At 36.8% G+C, this 19,878-nt stretch overlaps 4 protein-coding genes across 4 annotated transcripts; 2 read left to right on the top strand and 2 right to left on the bottom strand.

Annotated features, from left to right (window-relative positions):
- Positions 1-70: 70 nt before the first annotated feature.
- Positions 71-3,777, top strand: LOC113682672 (transmembrane emp24 domain-containing protein 10). The gene is made up of 5 exons (XM_027199841.2): positions 71-381; positions 551-662; positions 1,235-1,311; positions 2,012-2,138; positions 2,627-3,777. Exons 1-5 carry the CDS (start codon positions 193-195, stop codon positions 2,746-2,748), a joined length of 627 nt encoding a protein of 208 aa, XP_027055642.2. The 5' UTR covers positions 71-192; the 3' UTR covers positions 2,749-3,777.
- On the bottom strand, positions 3,599-9,732 carry LOC113682658 (mitochondrial amidoxime reducing component 2). Its single transcript, XM_027199823.2, has 7 exons — positions 8,624-9,732; positions 8,046-8,216; positions 7,614-7,776; positions 6,265-6,405; positions 5,512-5,579; positions 4,939-5,010; positions 3,599-4,415 (listed from the first exon to the last, which is right to left on the bottom strand). The coding sequence occupies exons 1-7, from the start codon at positions 8,842-8,844 to the stop codon at positions 4,295-4,297; spliced, it is 957 nt and encodes a 318-aa protein (XP_027055624.2). The 5' UTR covers positions 8,845-9,732; the 3' UTR covers positions 3,599-4,294.
- Positions 9,733-9,793: 61 nt separating this feature from the next.
- On the top strand, positions 9,794-13,903 carry LOC113682659 (mitochondrial amidoxime reducing component 2). Its single transcript, XM_089212974.1, has 7 exons — positions 9,794-10,098; positions 11,252-11,431; positions 11,565-11,727; positions 12,578-12,718; positions 13,025-13,095; positions 13,253-13,324; positions 13,564-13,903. The coding sequence occupies exons 1-7, from the start codon at positions 9,890-9,892 to the stop codon at positions 13,688-13,690; spliced, it is 963 nt and encodes a 320-aa protein (XP_089069100.1). The 5' UTR covers positions 9,794-9,889; the 3' UTR covers positions 13,691-13,903.
- Positions 13,904-14,217: 314 nt separating this feature from the next.
- On the bottom strand, positions 14,218-19,829 carry LOC149042387 (mitochondrial amidoxime reducing component 2-like). Its single transcript, XM_089212971.1, has 7 exons — positions 19,582-19,829; positions 18,978-19,163; positions 18,219-18,381; positions 16,962-17,102; positions 16,811-16,878; positions 16,075-16,146; positions 14,218-15,140 (listed from the first exon to the last, which is right to left on the bottom strand). Exons 1-7 carry the CDS (start codon positions 19,797-19,799, stop codon positions 15,014-15,016), a joined length of 975 nt encoding a protein of 324 aa, XP_089069097.1. The 5' UTR covers positions 19,800-19,829; the 3' UTR covers positions 14,218-15,013.
- Positions 19,830-19,878: the final 49 nt, after the last annotated feature.

Here is a 19,878-nt window from a genome sequence, read left to right as displayed (position 1 = left end):
ACGTCGCATTTTCCTTAGAAACCAGGCCTGCTCATCTAATTGCCCGTGCTTGATCAGCGGTCTGCATCAAACAAAAGAATTCCCGTATCTTCTTTCTCCCTCTTTATGCCACGTCGCCCTCCATTTTGAAAGTCGTATTGATGCCCGAAATCAAGACTTTTATTTAGTCTTGAAATACTCTACGTTTCTGAAATGAGTCCGTTATCAATCTTCTTAGTTCTACCTTTTGTTTCGTTGGAATATTTTGCCTTAGTAAGCTCTATTTCGTTCACTTTGCCGCCCGGACAAGAGAAGTGTCTGAGAGAGGAAGTACACAAAGATGTCTTAGTGACCGGTGAATATAAGTTATCGGACGCTCCACACATGAAAACGCACTTGACGGTGGGTTTGAAGACCGTAGAAATTTCTGCATTGCATATGGCCTCTATCTATGAGCCTGTGGTGCTTTTATTTTTAAATTATTTCCGCAGGTTAATTTCGTGCATTATGTGCATGGTAGATCGATGCTAAAGGGTTTTCATGAATGTACGCTCCCCTTTAATTTTTGTAGGTGAGTGATTCAACTGGACATGTCCTATACAAGAGAGAAGATGCAAGCAAGGGGAAATTTGCTTTTACAACGGACGACTATGATATGTATAAAGTTTGCCTAGAAAGTGAAGGTACACTATGAATGATACGGCATTGAATTTTGCACGAGATAAGACAAATGCTAAGGGAGAGAAAATGTCATAAGGGAAGGATAATTCCTTGCCCTTCTGATTAAGAGTTACTCTCTTCAAGTGCCTTGAGTCTTAAATATTGATGTTGACTGCTCATCATGAGACAAATGATTAAACGTTCATTCATTCTTATAACTGCGATACAATGAACAAACAGATTTTTTCTACAGAAAGTAATATTCATATACATGTAAAGAGAAAATTTTGAGAGCAAGATTTTCATATTCCTCGAACTTGATGATGCCATTAATGTATTTCAACAGTTGCACTTGTGTCTCTCCAAAGCACTATTGAGGTTTACATGTACACATTATTTATAACTTGATCAATAATAACCTTAACTTTGATCTCAAACCCAGAGCAATTTGATTACTTAGTGGTCTGCTCAGGTACATGTATTTAGAAATATTACATTAAGTCTCTGTTAAAAGTATATGTAGATAAAAAGTGATGGCGATTCACTCAAAAAAATGGTAATACACCTTTTTTGTCTCTTTTCTACTAAATTATAGGGACAGCCGGAGGAGGAATTGATCGTGAGGTTTTCTTGAGTGTGAAGCATGGAGTAGAAGCAAAGAATTATGAAGATGTAAGCTATTATTACTGTTAAATGTTTGTAGACTTTCCTTTTGTTTCTATTTGATAATGTTATGAATCTCCTCCTTTGAACAAAATGGTCCTTCTTTCAAATAAATGCTCTGGAAGGGTGTTTTGCTTTTACTAAATCTGATTTCAAGATTGATTCTGACTACTGGATCCAAAGTTGTGAAAGAAATCTTTGCAGTAGTTTGATGTACACGTAAAACAGGTTTTTGAAAACAAGTTGATGTTTCATAATACAAGTTACGGTATGGTACTTCATGAAATAACTGAGGTACTGCTGCACTGATTGGTTAAAAAGAACTATTATTGCATTTGTTAATGCATAGAAAATTGAAGTTTATGTTTTAAAAGCATTAGATGGCACTTTCTCTTGGTTAACTGGCATTATATCCTTCTTTGACTTGAAAAGTTTGTAAATTGCTTGTTACTAACTGATAGGATTACAATCTTTTCCCATGTTCTCCTAACACCCTCATGATTTATTTATTATTGGTTAAGAATGCAAGACAAAAGTAAGTACAAATGAATTGTGTTCAAAGTTTTAAACCAACAAGAAATTAGAATCATGCTGCATTCAGTACTAAAACTACCAAAGCTGACTTTATCTCATCAGTGGGAAATGCTTCTTTGAGATAAAGTAGATATTGTAAATCATTAGCTGACTTCTTGTTTTTCCCAAAAAATAGTTGGCAAAGGCTGAAAAGCTCAAGCCCATGGAAGTGGAACTCAAGAGGCTGGAAGATTTAGGTGATGCTATTGTAAATGATTTTGCTTACATGAGGCAAAGGGAACAAGAGATGAGAGATACCAATGGTAAGGAACTTGAACTTGCTTTCTAAAGTATGGACACCTTAAAAGGTGTTTCTTTTATTTTATAGTCAGATATACAGTATTTTCTGTTTATGGTTTCTTTTTCTTTGTCTTCATTGATTAAGCTTCAGTGGAGAATAATGTTGATCGATTTAAATTTAGGCAAATATCTCTACAAATACTACTACTAACAGATGTACTTGTACATTTAGTTTTTCTTTGTTATGGAGTGTCTGTGAAGTTTGTATTGGATAATTTCTGTCTCAGTTTTTTTGTGATATAATAAGCTCCTGTTCATACACAAAAACAGACTCATGTCAAAAGGTAAATCACAATGCACTAAACCTTCTTACTGCAGACATCTGATTGTTCATTCATCCCTCTAACTGCTAGAAATTTCCTTAATCAGTCACGAGAACTTTCTTCTATGTTATAGGGAGAAGTTACTTCTTACTCAGTTCTAATGAGGTGTTTTTGTTTTAACTTTGCAGAATCTACTTATTCCAGAGTGTTATACTTCAGTATTTTCTCCATTTTGTGTCTCTTTGGTCTAGCAACATGGCAACTTTTCTACTTGCGACGATTCTTTATCGCCAAGAAGCTTATAGAGTAACTGTTTAAAGGATTTTAACAATTGATACCACTTCCAAGTTTACTTCTGTGCAAGATCCTGATATTGTGTGCCATCTTGAAAATCCCACTCGTTGTCTGGAAGTGAACAGTTTTTCAGGGGTTGTTTCTTGTTAACCCCTTTTTATACTTGACTAACTTGAGTAAAAAGTACTGTTTCAAAGTGTGTTATATGTTTGAAGATCTCTACAACTACTACTATGGAGCCAGTACCATTTGAACTTAAATATTCATGATGGTTGCACATTTTGGTTTTGATCTGTGTGTGGTTTTGCAATTAGAAGGAGGTGAAATAGATGGCTTATTTACTCATTGATTTGATGTAAGGCAGTGATGGCCTACACCAGTGGGCATTAAGAACAGCAATAACCTGTCATCAATGATTAACCATGATAGTAAATTTTGAGAATAAACCATTTATATGTGGCTAATTGCTTCAAAGAGGGATCAATCCTCAGAAAACTGCCATTCCAAATTTCTTGCGGCTGTTAATTAACCCCAAACAACCAACTGCACACAAGAAAAATACTCTCCAGGTGTCTAGAGCAAGTTTATTCCTCTGTTAGGTAAGCAGATTTTGTTGGGTGGTGCTTATGTGTACTAACCAATAACCCTGTAACCCTTTAACTCCTAAGATCTGATTGTTATCTCCCCCCTTCAGCTACAACATGTCTATTTGTAAATAAGTTATGAGAATTGCTGTTAGATCAAGATAACTTCTAACTGACAAGTTTGAGTATTCTCATTACCTGTTTGCTGGGTAATGTTTGGATTTTTTTAGGGAGAAGTTACATGTTTATCACTTCTAGGAGTAAGGGTTCAAAAAGAAAAACAGTGTTAATAATAGTGATCAGATATGATACATTTATTGATACAGTCTTGTACCTTTTAACAAAGTTTCATTGTACTCAGATATGCTCCAGATCAGTAAAGTACTATTGATTAAATACTAGGGAGTACCCTGTTAAATACAAATTTTCGTTGACTTAAAAAATAAAAATATAGGATTTTACTTGTTCCACTTGATTTTCACAGAATCTTCATGAAACAGCAGAACTTAATTGTCTCTTGCTAAAGACAATTTGATCAAAATGATCCATTGTCATATGATTTGACATTAATCTTGCATAATAGTCATTGAATAAATAAAACATTTTAGAACAAAATGTAAGAACAAAAAGGAAAGAGATGGACTTGACAGGAGAGAATAACTCTGAATTCTGTTTTGATAATTTTTGGGAAGGTTATTGGAGTGGCAGAGTCAACATGACCCAGTTTTCCCAGCTTGTGCGATAGCATATTGAATGTGCATGAAAAGTAAGACTGTTTTTCTGTAGATTAGAAAAGAATTCAAAACAAAATTGGTTGAAGTACTGCCCTGATTGGGCTTCCCCATTTACAGCTTCTTGTGGCATATCTCACATCTGACACTCACTGCTCTCACTGCTCCCCCCCCCCCCCAGTCATATTTCACATTTGATAAACAAAACCCCCTCTCCCCTCTAATCTCTTGCCCCTCTAAAGATTGATCAACAGGAGATAAACACAGGGTCTCCAAGCTTGATATTTCCTTCACAATCTGGAGCCATCTGAATCCCAAAGAAAGGAGCGTTACCATGTCTTGGGTCTCTGTCTTGAGGCAATCTTGTCCTAGAAAGAAATAAGATGCTTCCTCAATCATTTCTCCTCAGTATGATCTTTATACCCAGAGCAATAAAAAAATGAATTAAAACTGGATTTTTCACCCCTCCCCTAACCCAACACCAGTCAACTGATAACATGTCAGGGTTGATGTTGGGTTAGGGGAGGGGTAGGTCCCTAATTGCTCATATGGTGACATTAATTCAGATTGACTTATTATCAAATTACTTTCTCATTTGGATTAAATTTCTTTCACTGGATTACTTAAGAGTTGTTGGTCACAATTTTTCTCTGATTCCACAATGACAAAGGAATATGGTCCTTGTTTGCAAACATTGGTAGAGGAAAAAATAATTACATTTTAACCCTATTGATCACAGCTGACACATCAACATAAAGTTGAAAACTCTTGAATTCCACAAGGAATGTTAAACACTTCAAGGAACTGTGCTATGCCCTTAGTCAAGTGCAATGAAGTAACAAGTTTCACAATAATGATATTGATTAAAAGGAAAGTAATTTTTTGGTTCACCTTCTCAAAGTTGAGAGTGGTTCAAGTCCATTCTTTATCCCAGTTTCAGGATCTATGATGATCTGGGTACATCTTTGGAAAACAATGTTGAATAACTCATTGAACGTACAGAATATGGTTGTCCTCCATTGCTCTTTTTAAGTGCCAACCCCCCTTAGCCATTGAGTACCAAGTACAAGTACCTTTCTTAAACAGTGGGGATACAGAGGAGACCTGTTTCTCTTGCCAATTTAAGTTCACATTTTAAGCTTCAAATACAGCAGGATCAGTACAGGCTAATACTTTCTCAACAAGCCCCCCCCCCCCTCCATTAAGTGCCCTTCTTCAGAATAAGCACCCCTCCTTATGAGCTGAAATTTTGCACCCAGGTGTTTATTTGACAAAATTTGGTTTATATTAAGTGAGACTAGTGATGGCCTCCAGGAAAATGCTGGCATACTGTTCCATTTTAAACATCAAACTCCATATCTGCTTAGTGATTCTGAGTTCAAGCCCAAGTCATAGGCATCTTACCCAAGGCAACAAAGCTCATGCAACCTCATCTACTTCTTGAAAACTTGAACAAATATTTACCTTCCACAGTCCTTGAGAGTTCTAAACCTAATATCTGCTATCTTGAGATATTTTTGGTGCCAGTGATCCTTAAAATGAGTAAAAATACAGTTAGCTAACATGGATGCACTTACCCCGAGTGCTGTACAATCCCAAAACATACAAGTTTTGCACTGAACATTACACTGCAGTTCTACAAAACTGTTGAAATGCAATTTTTTATCTTATACAGATCTTCTAGGATAAAATATGGTATAATGTCCCGAGAAGACAGTCAACAGGTTAACCCTTTTAGCCCAAAGAGCAATTGGTAACCAATTTTTCCATGGTGTATCACCCCCTTGAATCAAACAATAAGGTCACAAGAATAAAGGAATTGACCACAAACTAAAGAAGCTTTAGATCGTTCCACAAATTCACCCAGACAGCACCTTAGAAAACGTATGGTAAACATTATAGAGAATATGCTTACTGATGTTAGGGTGTAAAGGGTTAACCCTTTAACTCCTAAGAGTGACAAGCATCTAATTTCTCCTTACAATTTATCACCACTGTATCAGACATTAAGGTTATGAGAATAAAGGAAATGATGACCACCTACAGAAGCTCTTGATTGTTAAACAAATTCTCCTTGTTCAAATCTCATGTAATGTATAGAGAACAGTAAGGAGAATGTGCATACTGATGTTCACTGTAAAGAGTTGACTTTGTTGTAATATAGTTACAAAGGAAAAGATCTGAGACAAGAAATTTAAATTCATTAAAGTAACAAACCTCGGCAAAAGGCTCAGTGCCCCCAATGATAACATTAGCACGGAATCTATCCATCCCAATGGGGGATTTCAAAATCCCATTCAGTTCCACTAGTGATGACTCTGTAGTCATATGATATGCTGCAAAACTTGCATAACCCACCTACCCAATAAGAACATTTAAAGAGAGAGTGAAACTGAATTGCGATCAATATATCAGTATCAGAGACTACACACCTACCCCTCCCCTGATCCAACAACAGACAACTGAAAACAAAATGGCTTTATTGTTAGGCTAGGAGAGGGGTAGGTGTGCAGAACTTGCTCAGATATTGATATTGAACTCTAAATTCTACAACATTAATTTGGTATAATTTAATTACAATTAAAAGATAAATGGTCTTGGGTGAAAAAAACGCTGTGCTGAACACCTCTTGTATAGCCAAAATAAGACACAAATTGGTCAATTTGATATAATCTAATCATAATTACCAGTAAATGATTTTAGGTGAAAAAATTATTGTCAGTGCTGAAAACTCATGGCATAGACTAAAACGCAAATAAGCTGATAGAAAAGTTGATAGAAAAGTCAATAGAAAAGTTTACTGAGCTCTAGTATTATTGGAGATAATAAGATTTCGCAAGATTGAAGGGTGAGGTTCTCAGTGACTAAAATGCTTCTATTGATTGAAAAGCTATAAACTTAGGGGAAAATAAGAAGTAAAAGTTATCAGGTTATTAAAAGTTTGCAAGGGTTTTACCCAAAGAACCTGTTCAATTAAATTTTATAAAGTTCAAATTAAAAAAGCTTCATGTAATAACCCCTCCCCGCCTCTGACCCCCTCTTACCCCTTACCTCAAAACATCTTTCCACCCCCCTCTCCTTAAATACACTGTTACTATTATCTCAAAAAAATTCAGCTGCTAGGTGTAAAAATTGAAAAATTTTAACCAACAGTTGAAAAAAAATTATACCACAATTTTGTTTTCTTTTAAAAGGGAGAAAGTTAATGGTCAAAATTTTAACCATAAGCCATGAAAGCTATCACTTTGTTGAGACCATCTCCTGTGTTTCACAAGGAATAGACCATTTGAACCAATAATATAACAATCTACCCGAGATCTTTCAGGTAGCTTGTTTGCCACATACCCGGTTGTGTCCTCGTGTACCGGTACACAATGGAAGGAAACATTAACGAACTGCGTCATAACTCCATGTATGGTTATGAAAACAAAAGGAATTCCCTCGTGTACCGGTACACCAGGACAGCCCCCACATACCCTTTCAACTGAAGTATCTAAAAATCAAGTTGGTACCTGAATTTCACAATTTGACAAACCAGAACAAAAATGGACAATTTCTGAACCTACCTTGTCTCCAGGTGATGCTAGATTGCCCCATTTTGTATCTTTTGTGGAATCTCGGGGTTCATGAATTTGATACATTTTGCAGCCTGCTTTGTTCAGCAAAGTTGAAAACCATAAAGAAGCTTCATCTCCAACATAGCAACTCTTGGATGAGATTCTCAGTACCCTAAAGTTAACCATGAATAATACATTCAGGATCATATTTTAATGATGATAATATAATAATACTGATGATAATTATAATATTTGTCATCAATATCATCATCATCATCCATGAATGAGCCAATTGCATGTACAAGGTTGATATTGATCCTGAACTAATTATGCAGGGGTCTTCAGGAATCTTAGAGAGATTGCCGATTTTCAGTGCATTAACAAATCCAAGAAATGTGAACCTCTGCAAGAATGTTGTACAATAAAGGTAAAGTTTAATACTTGAGGTCTTTAAACTCCTTGGTGTCCAGCTGAATAGGAATTCTCAGAGTGTCCATACTAGGGGCATTGAGACAAAGTTTGCCATCTTCAAAGTGTGGAACCACTTGGGCCAACACTGGTTTGTCCACCGAAGTAAGGTACTTGTCATTTCGGTCAACTACCACCCAATTCCTATGAGAGAGAGCCAAAAGTTGCCATTTAACTACAGATTGCTTTGCGTTTTCAATGGTAACCAATAACAATCAATGACAACAAACGATAGTCTCAACAATTAATCGATTGAGATTGGAGATCATTAAAAGCCAATGCCGCAGGGTTGTGTGGTTTTCGGATCTCGTGGATTTCCATTTGCTTTCATTGGTTTTCTTTTCATCATAATTTTTTTTAAATCTAGGATCTTTTGGATAACTTGTTTGCGCGTGAGCTGTGTTAACTAGAGAGATATTGTTTTCGATTGTCATCAGTCGCTTTATGAAGGAATAAGTGGTTATTGAAAAACAACTTGTAAGAGTCAATATCACAAAAACAAACATAAATAAACACGGTGCAATGGGGATGATCTAATGAATTCAATATACCTGTCAAATTGTATGCCTTCTGTAAAACACATAGCATTTTCCAGCTCAATTCCTGCGCATGATTTGACGGGATAGATAAATAGCCCGGACACATAACCTACTTGCCTAAATAGTTCGATCTTTTTCACTTGCATTTGCCTCCAACGAAGATACGCAAATGCAAGTAAAGGCAACGAAACGGGAAGAGTAATTTTCCACAATCGTGAATGAAATGAGCCCATATTGTAACGTTGTCGATTTGCGTGAATATGGCGTAACGTTTATGTCACGTCCGGGCGATATGGTACAGTTGCGTGACGCTATCGTTCTGGACAAGGAAAATGACTAATAATTATCAATTTACTATTTTCTCTTGTTCTGGGTTAACATAACAAAACGCAGTCTGGACAGAGCTTCATGCATTCTCGAGACCTGACATACATCAATGTTAACAGCCTCTTCTCTCCTTTTGCCTCTCGGCCAAATAAAAGACAAACAGATAAGATACTTTAGGATTTATTCTAAGCTGTCAAGAACAGTGTTTCTCTAGATCTTCCAGCACATGTCTTCACAAAATCAATCACCTACCCCGTACAAGAGTAAATAGGAAAATTGAATTGATAAATAGTTGTGATTTTACTTTTTCCTTCTTCGTACTGAATTGCTTCAAGTCAATAAACATGCTGTCTTGATAGTGCACATATGCCAACTCATGCCCAGAACCAAGAAAATTTGGAATTTTTGTTTCCCGGAAATGGAAAGCAAGTAATGGGGTTCATGCTTCCGTGTCTCCTCCAGTCGGGAAGGGGTGGAAAGGTAGGTGGGGTGACGTGATCCAAAAGCAAACATCTACATATATTTGGTCTTCTAGGGTTCGCCTTTGAAGAAATTAAAAGATTTTCAAAATGAACGTCAACTATTCACTTTTTTAAATGTTTTCCTGAATGATTTATCTGTAAACAGGAGCTCATTCATTGCTGTAGGATTGTAAGACCATACATTGCACTTTGTCCATCATAAAACAAAACGAAAGCATCCGCTCTTTACCCAGTTACGTTTCAAACGGGTAACGGAAACCTCGGTAACTGGTCAACACTTCTAAATCAAAAAAATTCTGAGGGGAAATCTCAAAACCAAGGCCAGCCCATTTACCACTTACCCTCTCCCCACCCCTCCTACCCACCTCGAGACAAATTAAATCCAATCTCGCCCATGCCCTCCGATTCACCACCCCACCAGCCGGTGCTTTTACCCTGAGCTTGCGTCTGAATTCGAGGTCAATACAAGATGGTTCCACAATCCAAATATCTATTGATTGGTTTGCCTGTTGTAACTATAGCAGGCATCGCTGCACTTTGGTGGAAACAGCATGTGAAAAGTCGCTCCTTTAAGGAAGTGGGGAGTGTTACTGGTCTGTTCGTCTACCCGGTGAAATCTTGCAAAGGTATCCGTATGGACAGCGTCAAATGTTTCAAAGAAGGAATGGAGTATGACAGGTGAAGTTTAAGTTCTAGATTTCTTCTTTACCTCAGAAAGTTTATCTCAAAGCCTTGTACCTCTTTAAATTCGTTTTCTGGAAACATCTACAAGGTGCGACTGATTTGATTCGACGCGCTGTCAAATTCAGGTAGTTCTTGTTTCTAATTATTCGGTCAACCGTGCACATTGCACGCAAAACAAAACTTCTGGCCTGGGATTGCTCTTATTCAAAAAAGAAAAAATTAATCATCGTATAGGTAGATTAGAACTTCCTCAGTTTGCTAGGGCTCGACTAGTTTTTTCTAAACGTTCGTGGCGGACGATAAGTACACTGGAGATCGATTGTTCGAATCGCTTGACTAACAACCTGCAATAAAATAACAGTAGGAGATTATGCATACAGTAATCGATACACGGTAGATAGAAGCAAATATAGGAGATGGCAATGGAAGCATCGAAAACGTGGTACATGAAAGCATTGGAAAATGAATATCTTCGAAATTCGTGTGCAACGATTAAATAAACCGATGAAATCAGAGATCAAATTACACTGAAATTTGGGACGTATAAGGTATTATTTCGTTTCATGAAAACAACTTGGTCTCTTCGATCTCAAATGCTGCCGCTGCTGCATGCTTATAGTACAACGTTTAAGTTGTTAATTTATTTAACACGGTTCGCATTCAATTTCCTAGTTACTTAAATCAATAAAATAAAATGATTATAATACTGGCATTGTGCCAATTCAACGCCAGGTTTGTTTTGAAATGATGTCACAACAGGGTCGGTTATTACGCAACTTTCTCCATCAGTTGATCCTTTTTCTCCGAGAAAACAAACAAGCAAACAAACAAAGACAAAAACAAAACAACAACAAAGAAAAGAAAGCGGTATTTTAGAAAGCTATGTATCGGTGTCTAATATCGACCGGTATGGTCAACATCGGAACGTGACAAGCAAAGATTGCATTTGCGTGACACCTCGGCATTCTTGAGTCACCCATATGATGAATGTTTGAACTAGAGACGCCCAGTTTGTAATTTGGGGAGCATGGGAAGGAAGGGAGGGGGGTAGAAGCGGGGGGGGGGGGGGAAGAGAAGGGTAGAGAAGAGCCGAGAGCTCTGAATCAGAGTTCTATTATTTAATTATCTACGTTTTAAATTTTCAAAGGCATTGGATCGTTCTGGATGCGAAAGGGAACTTTATTACACAGCGAAAAGATCCAAAATTAGCGCTTGTTGTTCCTCATTTTGAGGATGGCAGATATCTTTGCCTGAATGCTCCTGGAATGGAAATGTTGAAACTGGAAATACAGCTACCAGTGGATCAAAGGGAATTCAAACGAATTAAGTGAGTGCAATTAAAATATTTGTAATAATTCTTAATTTAAAATTGGTTATGTACTTGTCTAATCTACCCATCATTCTTCCAACACCTTAAAATAATGTATTATAGTAAATAATTATTTTCACAAACCACACAGAATATTTGGAATGGAAGGAGAGGGCCAGTATGTAGGAGATGAAGCCTCAGAGTGGTTTTCTAAATACATGAATAAACCTGGTTATAAGATGTACAAGTTGTCCAGGACTCGAGTGATAAGGACACATGATGAGTGGAGTGACATTGGAGAGGCTGGAGACCAGGTAATGAAACACAGTTTCTTTTTTATTTTACTGATAGTAGTTAACGTCATCTCTTTGGAATCTAATTAATCAAACTTACAATTGTTCAGTTACTTTTTAGGTGATTTGGAAAGTTTTTAAGACTTATTAAAGAGATTATAAAATACTTCCAAATTTCTTCAAATCATTGCCAGGTGCTTATGTAAAAAGTGCTCATTGGAAGGAGGGTACTTAATCAATCGGGCACCTGTTATACCACAGGAAGCCCAGGCTCCAGCGGTCAGATGATCATCTTACAAAATGGGAGTCATTGCAAAATTATAAGAGTTTGTATGGAATATTTATGACTGCTTTTAGGAACAAAAAAACACAGCCAAATTCTTAATAAAATTACCTCATCTGACCTCCACAGTGCATTGCTTGTTATCTGACTGCTTACCATGTTGGAAAGAACCCGTTTTAGCATGTTATCCATTTCAAGGTTTACTATGTACATAGGAGAAGCTTCTCTTCTCTGGGTGGCCTGTGGTTATTCCTCTGTGCTGATTCCGCTGTAGATTAAGCCTAAAAGTTTATAAATGAAGTGGTGACAGAGACAGGTTTTCCTTGTATCCCTACTATTAAGAAATCGAGGGAGGTGTAAGGGAGGGGCTGCAGCAGCACTTGTTTGACATTATGGCTGAGGGAGGATGCTTACTCGAGGGAGGGCCCTTATTAGAGCATGGGTGCTTTTTCAAGAAAAAAACAGATCTTGAAGTTTTGATGATAATTTAAGTGTTCAGGGAGGAAAGAATTAAGTATGGCATGTGTTATGTATATTTTGACATTAAATCTTTGCCAGATCAGTTTACTTTTTGTCTTAAATTAACAGGCAACATTTGGGGATTTTGCTCCATACATGATTCTTGCTGAAGCTTGCTTGGCTTCACTGAATCAAGAACTTTCATTACCTTTGGAAATGGAACGATTCAGGCCTAACATTGTGGTCAATGGCTTAAATGCATTTGAGGAGGTCAGTTTTTCAACAAACCAATTTTCACCTTCTTTATAGCTGTGGTCATAAAATCATCATGAACATTTACATCAATTTTTGAATTTCAATGTCCTGATTCTTAAAAATGCAGCTTGATCAACTCAGGGTATGTTTTCATTCATTATGATTATTTTGACCTACAATGTGACACCTCATAGAAAAATTTCAATTGACATGGCTCTTAACTGTTTGCAGACATTTAAATGAAATGTCTTGTTAGTAAGCTGTTATTAAATTTTTGCCATCTTTAGTCAAACCTAAAATAAAATTTTAATTCCTCTTCAGGACAAATGGGAGGGTGGAAGAAAAATCAAAATAGGGGATGTGGTGTTTCGATACCTAAACAACTGTGCAAGGTAAGCTTTTCAATATGTTGTACGAGCCATATTTTTTATATTCAAAGCTAATGCTCAATAGGTGATAATTTCCTAAACACTGTACTTGTATTTGCTACAAAACTAGAAATTATTGACATTACAATATTGATTGATCACAACTATCTTTCTTTAAAAGGTGCAGTCTGCCAATTGTTAATCCAAAAACAGGAGAGAAAAAAGGAGAAGAACCTTTGAAAACTTTGCGAAGGTACAACTGAAATTCAAAATCTAGCTATGCTCTTAAAAAAAGCATCTCACTTAATTCAATGTTTTCTTTTCCTCTTCTAAATTTTCTTAAGAAAGAAAGGTGATTGGTAGAACATATATGTGGGTGACAATTCCCAACAGTTTTCACCCTTTCTTTTGACACGTGGTGATCACTACATGAAATATCAAAATCAACTAAACCTTATGGCATATTTAATTTGTTTTTTCAACTTATTCCAGAATAAGGCTTCCTGAAGATAGAGATCCACGATATGACAGATCCCCTCTGTTTGGGATCAATGCTGCTCCAGACACAGATGGCATGGGGGTCATACACCAGGGAGACACTGTCATGATTTGGTCTTGAGCCATCAGGGAAGGAAACATTCCTTATCATCCTTATGTTCTATAACAAGTTTGATTTCAGAAAGAGCTGCAAAAAATGCATAGCTTTTAAAAAGTAAAGACAGCAACTCAAGTCTAAGGTTGTATTGATTATACTGTAACTTTATCTGGGTGTTCAAAATCACATAGTTGTCTATCTTTCCATAACACACATTAAAATCAGTTGAAAACTGTTCTTTCTTGTCTGGTGGTAATTTTTGTAGCAGAGCGATACAGACCCTTGGACCCTAAGCTGTGAATACAGTAAATTTATTTTATCAGACATTTTGGTGTGTAGTACTGCTGAGTATTTTTATGAGTTGTGTTGTGTTTTGACAAGCCTGCAAGGCTTTTTCAGTCAAAATACAGGCAACGAAACATTGAGTTTGAAAGAAGGAAGCAGGAGGTCCAGTTTGTCAAAGAATTAATTCATTTTGTGGTAGTTTCAATTTTGGACATCTTTACCGAGACCTCAGTAAGTTTATACCTGTCAATGCAAAACAAACAATATTGGCAAATACAATTTTTATTTATTGGTAGTTCCCATAACTTTACTTTCTGCACGAGGAAGTATAACCAACCTCACTCCATGTTTTCATGAGAAGCTGGACTATTCCACAATACAATTAAGCTACCTGCCCTTTTTCTCGTATCCCCAAGTTATTACAAACCCAAACACCATTAAGATACTTCACATTTAACATGTTTGCATAATTAAACCATCAGATTTAAATAAGAACTGAACCCTTCATTTTAATTAATAGACCCACTTAAAGCATGGCTTAAATATTAAATAAGAACTTCTTATAGCAAATACACTATTCCCTCCCCTGTAACAAAAATCAGTGAATAAATCAATCTATTAAATTGAGATTTTGTTTCCACTTCCTCAAAGGGAAAAATAGTGAGTGCAGAGGTGGTGTTCATTCAGTGACATGCTCATGAAATCTGAGAATATGAAACAAACAAAACAAAACAAACAAAAAAACAGTTCTAAATAATAGGTGAGTTATTGTCTGAGCGAAAACAGTCTGATTGGAACAAAATGTAAATACAATATGTTAATGATAAACCTTTCAGCCCAAATTTGCATTCCTACTGAAGGATATTATCAGGTAAAAAGCTGTAAAATAATTTTGGCTTACTGTAAAAAAAAAAAAATAAATAAATAAATAAATAAATAAAAAGGGACATACCCCAAATCTGCCACACTGTAATGTTTCTATTCAGAGCAACGCTTTATCTACACTTGCAAAATTAAATATTAAGCAACACAATTAAATATTTATTGTTATTAAAATTGCAGTTATTCTGAAACCATGACAGCATCTCCAATCTTTATAACTCCCACTGTATTGCCATGAGGGGCAACAAGAACTCCAAAAAGAGGGGCATTTCCTTGTCTTGGGTCTCTGTCTTCTGGAAGCCTTATTCTGAAAATAAATTAAAAGTTGCATTTGTCAGCAGAATTAAGTGTATCCTTAGGCATCAGCTCATCAACAAGGGGTCAACTAGAAAGCAACCAACCCAAAGCAATGATTTCATCTTAAGATTGCACATTACATGAAATGATTAAACCTTCCAATACCAAGATCTCAATCTGTTTTCAATTCATAGTAATTCTCATTACCATCTGCCACAATTCCTTATAATTTTAGCACTGAGAATTTGGTGTTGGATAAAATATAGTCCCCTAGTCAATACCTACTGTCTTATCAATAATGTGAATGATATGGATCAATGCCTGTATGATATGGATCAATGCCTGTATCTGAACAACTCCCCACTAACCCATCCCCTGGCCTAAGTTAAGGTTAATGTTGGGTAAGGGGAGGGGTAGGTGTGCAGATTTTGTGCTGACATTGTTCCTTTGATAATGTATTAAATGTGGAGGGAGAAGTTATGTCTTGTTTACTCTTGGGAGGGAAAATAAGTTTGATAAACGTAGCAACATACTAATTTTTCTCCATGTCTCAAAATTAACAAAAAAGCTCTCCGATCTTAAAAATTAGCCAGAAAATTCTCAATAAGTAGCTGGAAAGTATCCAAATCTCTGATGCCTTTTGATCAGTTCCTGCCAGATTGTGGTTAAAAGCCATATTTTTGAAAAGAGCACAGTCCAAATGACACTACAAAGTGAAATTTTACAATATGGTCAATCAATTTAATATGAAAATCATTTTTATCCTCAGTTGGATTTCAGTGCTTACATGAACCGCCAGTGGAGTATGGTATGCATTCATTTCTGTATTGTAGAATAAGGGCTAAACCCTTGCAAGGTAAACTGTCGATTTGAAATTCTGCTGACTCAAATCTTTGTTAACCTGAGTCAAAAAATTGTTGGTGATGGGATAGAGAAACAATTACCTTCTTAAAGTTGCCAAAGGTTCATCTCCTTCTTTTTCGCCTGTGTCAGGATTCACTGTTGTTAACTGACACCTTTGTAAACAATTCAGAAACTGGAAATCAGAAATACTGGGTAACTTTATATTGAAAAATGACAAATAAGCTATGCAAAATTAGCCAACATTCACACAAACTGCAATTGAGTTTTATGCAACCAACATTACAAGGCAACTGTTACATAAAATGCTAGTTTATACAATATAAGCCAGGAAGTGCATGTAGATTCTTGAATGTTTAAGTGAGCTTGTAAGAGGTTCCTCTTTGTAATATTCATGGCCCAGGGGCATAACTGGTAAAAAGGGAGATTTCATAGAGAGAAAAAGGTATGGACCGATAAACTGTGATGGACCCAGTATAAAATTCCAGTTCTAGCTTCACATGTAGCCTGCGTTTCTTGCTGATTCACATCATTGTTAGCTGGATTAAAGTTTCTCTCCCAATTCTTGTGTTTTCTACCCTTGACATGGGTTTCAAACACCTTTTCCATATGCTGCTGCCAATGGTGCACTAGGCAGCTGTGCCTGGAAAAGGGCTGTAAAGCAAAACCCAAAGATCCTCCTCACAAGTCTTACAGGCAGCAGTATAGACTACTGATAATCAACTTTTATTAAAAACCCTACTCTGACCAAAACTAACTTTCAAGATAGCCACTGACACTTTTGATGCTATTTTTCAATGTATTTTATGACTGACTAACCTTCCACATCGTTTCAGGAATCTAAATTCAACATCTCCAACTTTTATTATCTTAGCTGCCCACTTGTCCTGTAAAAAAGGGAAAAAGTGTGACCATAATGAAAGTCTAATCAATTTTTATGCGATATCACAGAATGGATTGACATACTGACCTCATCAAATGCCTTCATACCCTCAACCACAACATTGGGACGGAATCTTTCCATTGTCACAGGAGATGAAAGTTCAGTATTCACAGCTTCTAATGAGGCCTCAGTTGCAATCAAGTATGGAGCAAAATCTCCAAATGCTGCCTGGATTGAACAACAAACAAGATATATAAGATGTAAAGAAGAAAAATAAATGAGGTAAGTCTTACTCTAAGAGTTAAACAGCTTTTACTAATGATCCTGCAACATCCTTGGGACACTAAACGATTATGATTCATAATGGTAATTGAACTGAGTGGAGTGCAATTTGGGCTGAAATCATAAGCGTGATTCCAAAATTGAACGAGCGCGCAGCGTGAGTTCGATTTGAAATCACAAGTATGATTTCAGACCAAAATTGCACAACACGAGGTTCAATTACCACTTTATTACATCCGTTTTGAAATCGCAATATGATCGGTTACTTTAAACAAGCCTTGAAGTCTGATTGGTTGTTTTGTTTTTAGTGTAGCCTCCTAATTGGCTGGGGAAAAGATGCGATTTAAAGCCAAAAATGGTGCAATTTGTGAATAAATCGCACCAATTAGAGCCAATCAGATTACAGGGACCATCAGTGATTTCAAAATGGGTGTAATAAAGGAACAGAACAGAAATAAATAAATATACTTTAGTTACATCTTGCATGAACTAAAAGGTTGCTTTATGTAGCATTGCAATCATTTCCATTCTTAGCCTCGCCATTTTTCTTCCTTAATCAAAAATGTCAGATGGTTCTGGACTTTGAGGGCATCCATTATGTGGTCCAACATGGCCAACAAAAGGTAAAAGGAAAGTCTGTACACAAGCCCTTTGCCCTCCCCTGGATGGGGTGCAAATCCATCGCAAGGTTAGCCCCTACATTTCAACAGACTTCCCTGATAATTTGCCAGGACCCATTTATATACTCCTGGGTGGAGAGAGAGAGAGGGAGAGGGGGGTACTGTGAGAGTGAAGAGTTTTGTCCAAGAACACCACACATTCACCTAACCAGGTCTTGGACCCAGACCTCGACTCAGAATTCAGTACACTGACAAGTAGAACACTGCGTCTTTAGCCTAGGTGTAGCCACACCCTCCCCAAAAGTGGCACAGGGGCTCCCTGGCCTCCATTTTATCTTTGTGAGGAGGAGGGTGTTGTTACTTGTAGGCTACTGCATCTTCCACACGCAGCCAACAAGACTGTTCTATACACATCTGATCCCTTTTGTTATGTTATATTTACCTTGTCACCTGGAAGAGCAACATCACCCCACTTGTCATCTTCATATATCACTCTTGGTTTGGAAAGTTTATACATCTTATATCCAGGTTTATTTAAAAAAGTAGATACCCACTCTGCTGCTTCATCTCCACAATAGAGACCTTCTCCATAAACCCTCCAAACCCTGGATTAGTTAAAACAAAAAAAAAAAACAAATCAGAGTTAAATGCAAATGTAAATAAAAAGAAATTGAAATAATATTTAACTCACTTTTTTACCGTATTTTGCATATAGAGGATTGATTTGACTAGATTGATTTTCTACAAAATCCCACAAACTTGAAATCTGCTAAATTTTCACTGCTCACCGTAATAAAAAAAAAATACATATTAAATAAAACTTGAAACCTAAAGAAAACCAAGAACAGACCACCAGGTTTGTGTACAGTGCACAGAAATTCTTTCCTTAAAATTAATTAGAAATGTATAGGCAGTGAAAAACTGTTGGCTGTCAGACTATTTTGTGCTAGTTGCTTTGCAAATTGTGATCAGTGACAGAAAAGAAGTAAAATAAAGCACTAAAATTGGTCATAATATGCTGGAAATCACACATCAGAGAGTTTGAAGTTTCAAATTTTTCTGGGGGGGGGGGGGGGGAAGAGAGAGCTTGTCCCAGGGCCACCCTAGAAGGACATGCTCCAAAGCAACACACCTTGCTTGTATAGATCATATACCTATAACATTTGCTAACAATAACCTGTACACAATGAACATGTTTTACTTTATCCTCTTGTATTCTTGTTCATCTGCAGCTACATGTAATCGTATGTCTAGTTTCAAAGTTTCCATTCCTGGAGCATCAAGACAAAGATATTTTCCATCCTCAAACCGAGGAACAATCAGTGCTAGCTTTGGATCTTTACGCTGGGACACAAAGGTATCATTGGCATCCACTAGAATCCAACGCCTGTTGAAAAAGAAAAAATTCATTTGTAAACTCAAGTAATACCTCAAATCTAAATTTTCTTAGATCTACAGTTAAACCATCCCTCACGTGGTACGGTGATGCCTTCACCCGCCTAAATCTTCTATGCAACAAATTTTCATGAATGTTATCTTTATAAGGCAAAGTCATGGGAAGAGCAATGTGATTCATTATTTAACAAAGTTTAAAAGTTTTACATTCTAAAATCTGAATGAATATATAGTCTCCACATTGTTCTCTATACATTTCCAATGATATTGGCAAGTTGTCCATTAGCATCTTTGATATATGGCTGTTATTTCCTTTATTCTCACGATCTTACTGACTAAAAGGAGCCTTTTCACAGCAATGTCAGAGCATTTTTGTTCACTGGTTCATGGTGAAATCTCTCCTGTCTAACCTGTCATATTCCATTCCTATTTTGTAACACTTAACATCATCCACAGGAATTCCTTTGCAAGATTTCACGGGATAAATGATCAGGCTAGAAACCCGCCCCACTTCATGATAGGACCGTTTTTTCTCCTTTCTCTGCCACCATAGCGCAGCAAAACCCACCAAAGCGACAGCAGGTAAAGCGATCAGCAGATATTTTGAGTACGAAATCTGCGCCACCATCTTTAGAATCCTTCAACTGACTTGGTAACCGAACACTTACCCTACCCCAGACCCAAAAGGCACTGCAACGGGCGCGGTC

This window comes from Pocillopora damicornis, chromosome 7 (genome assembly GCF_964200805.1).
Source record: "Pocillopora damicornis chromosome 7, jaPocDami1.2, whole genome shotgun sequence".
Lineage (NCBI taxonomy): Eukaryota > Metazoa > Cnidaria > Anthozoa > Scleractinia > Pocilloporidae > Pocillopora > Pocillopora damicornis.
This window is presented reverse-complemented; position numbering and strand designations above follow the sequence as displayed.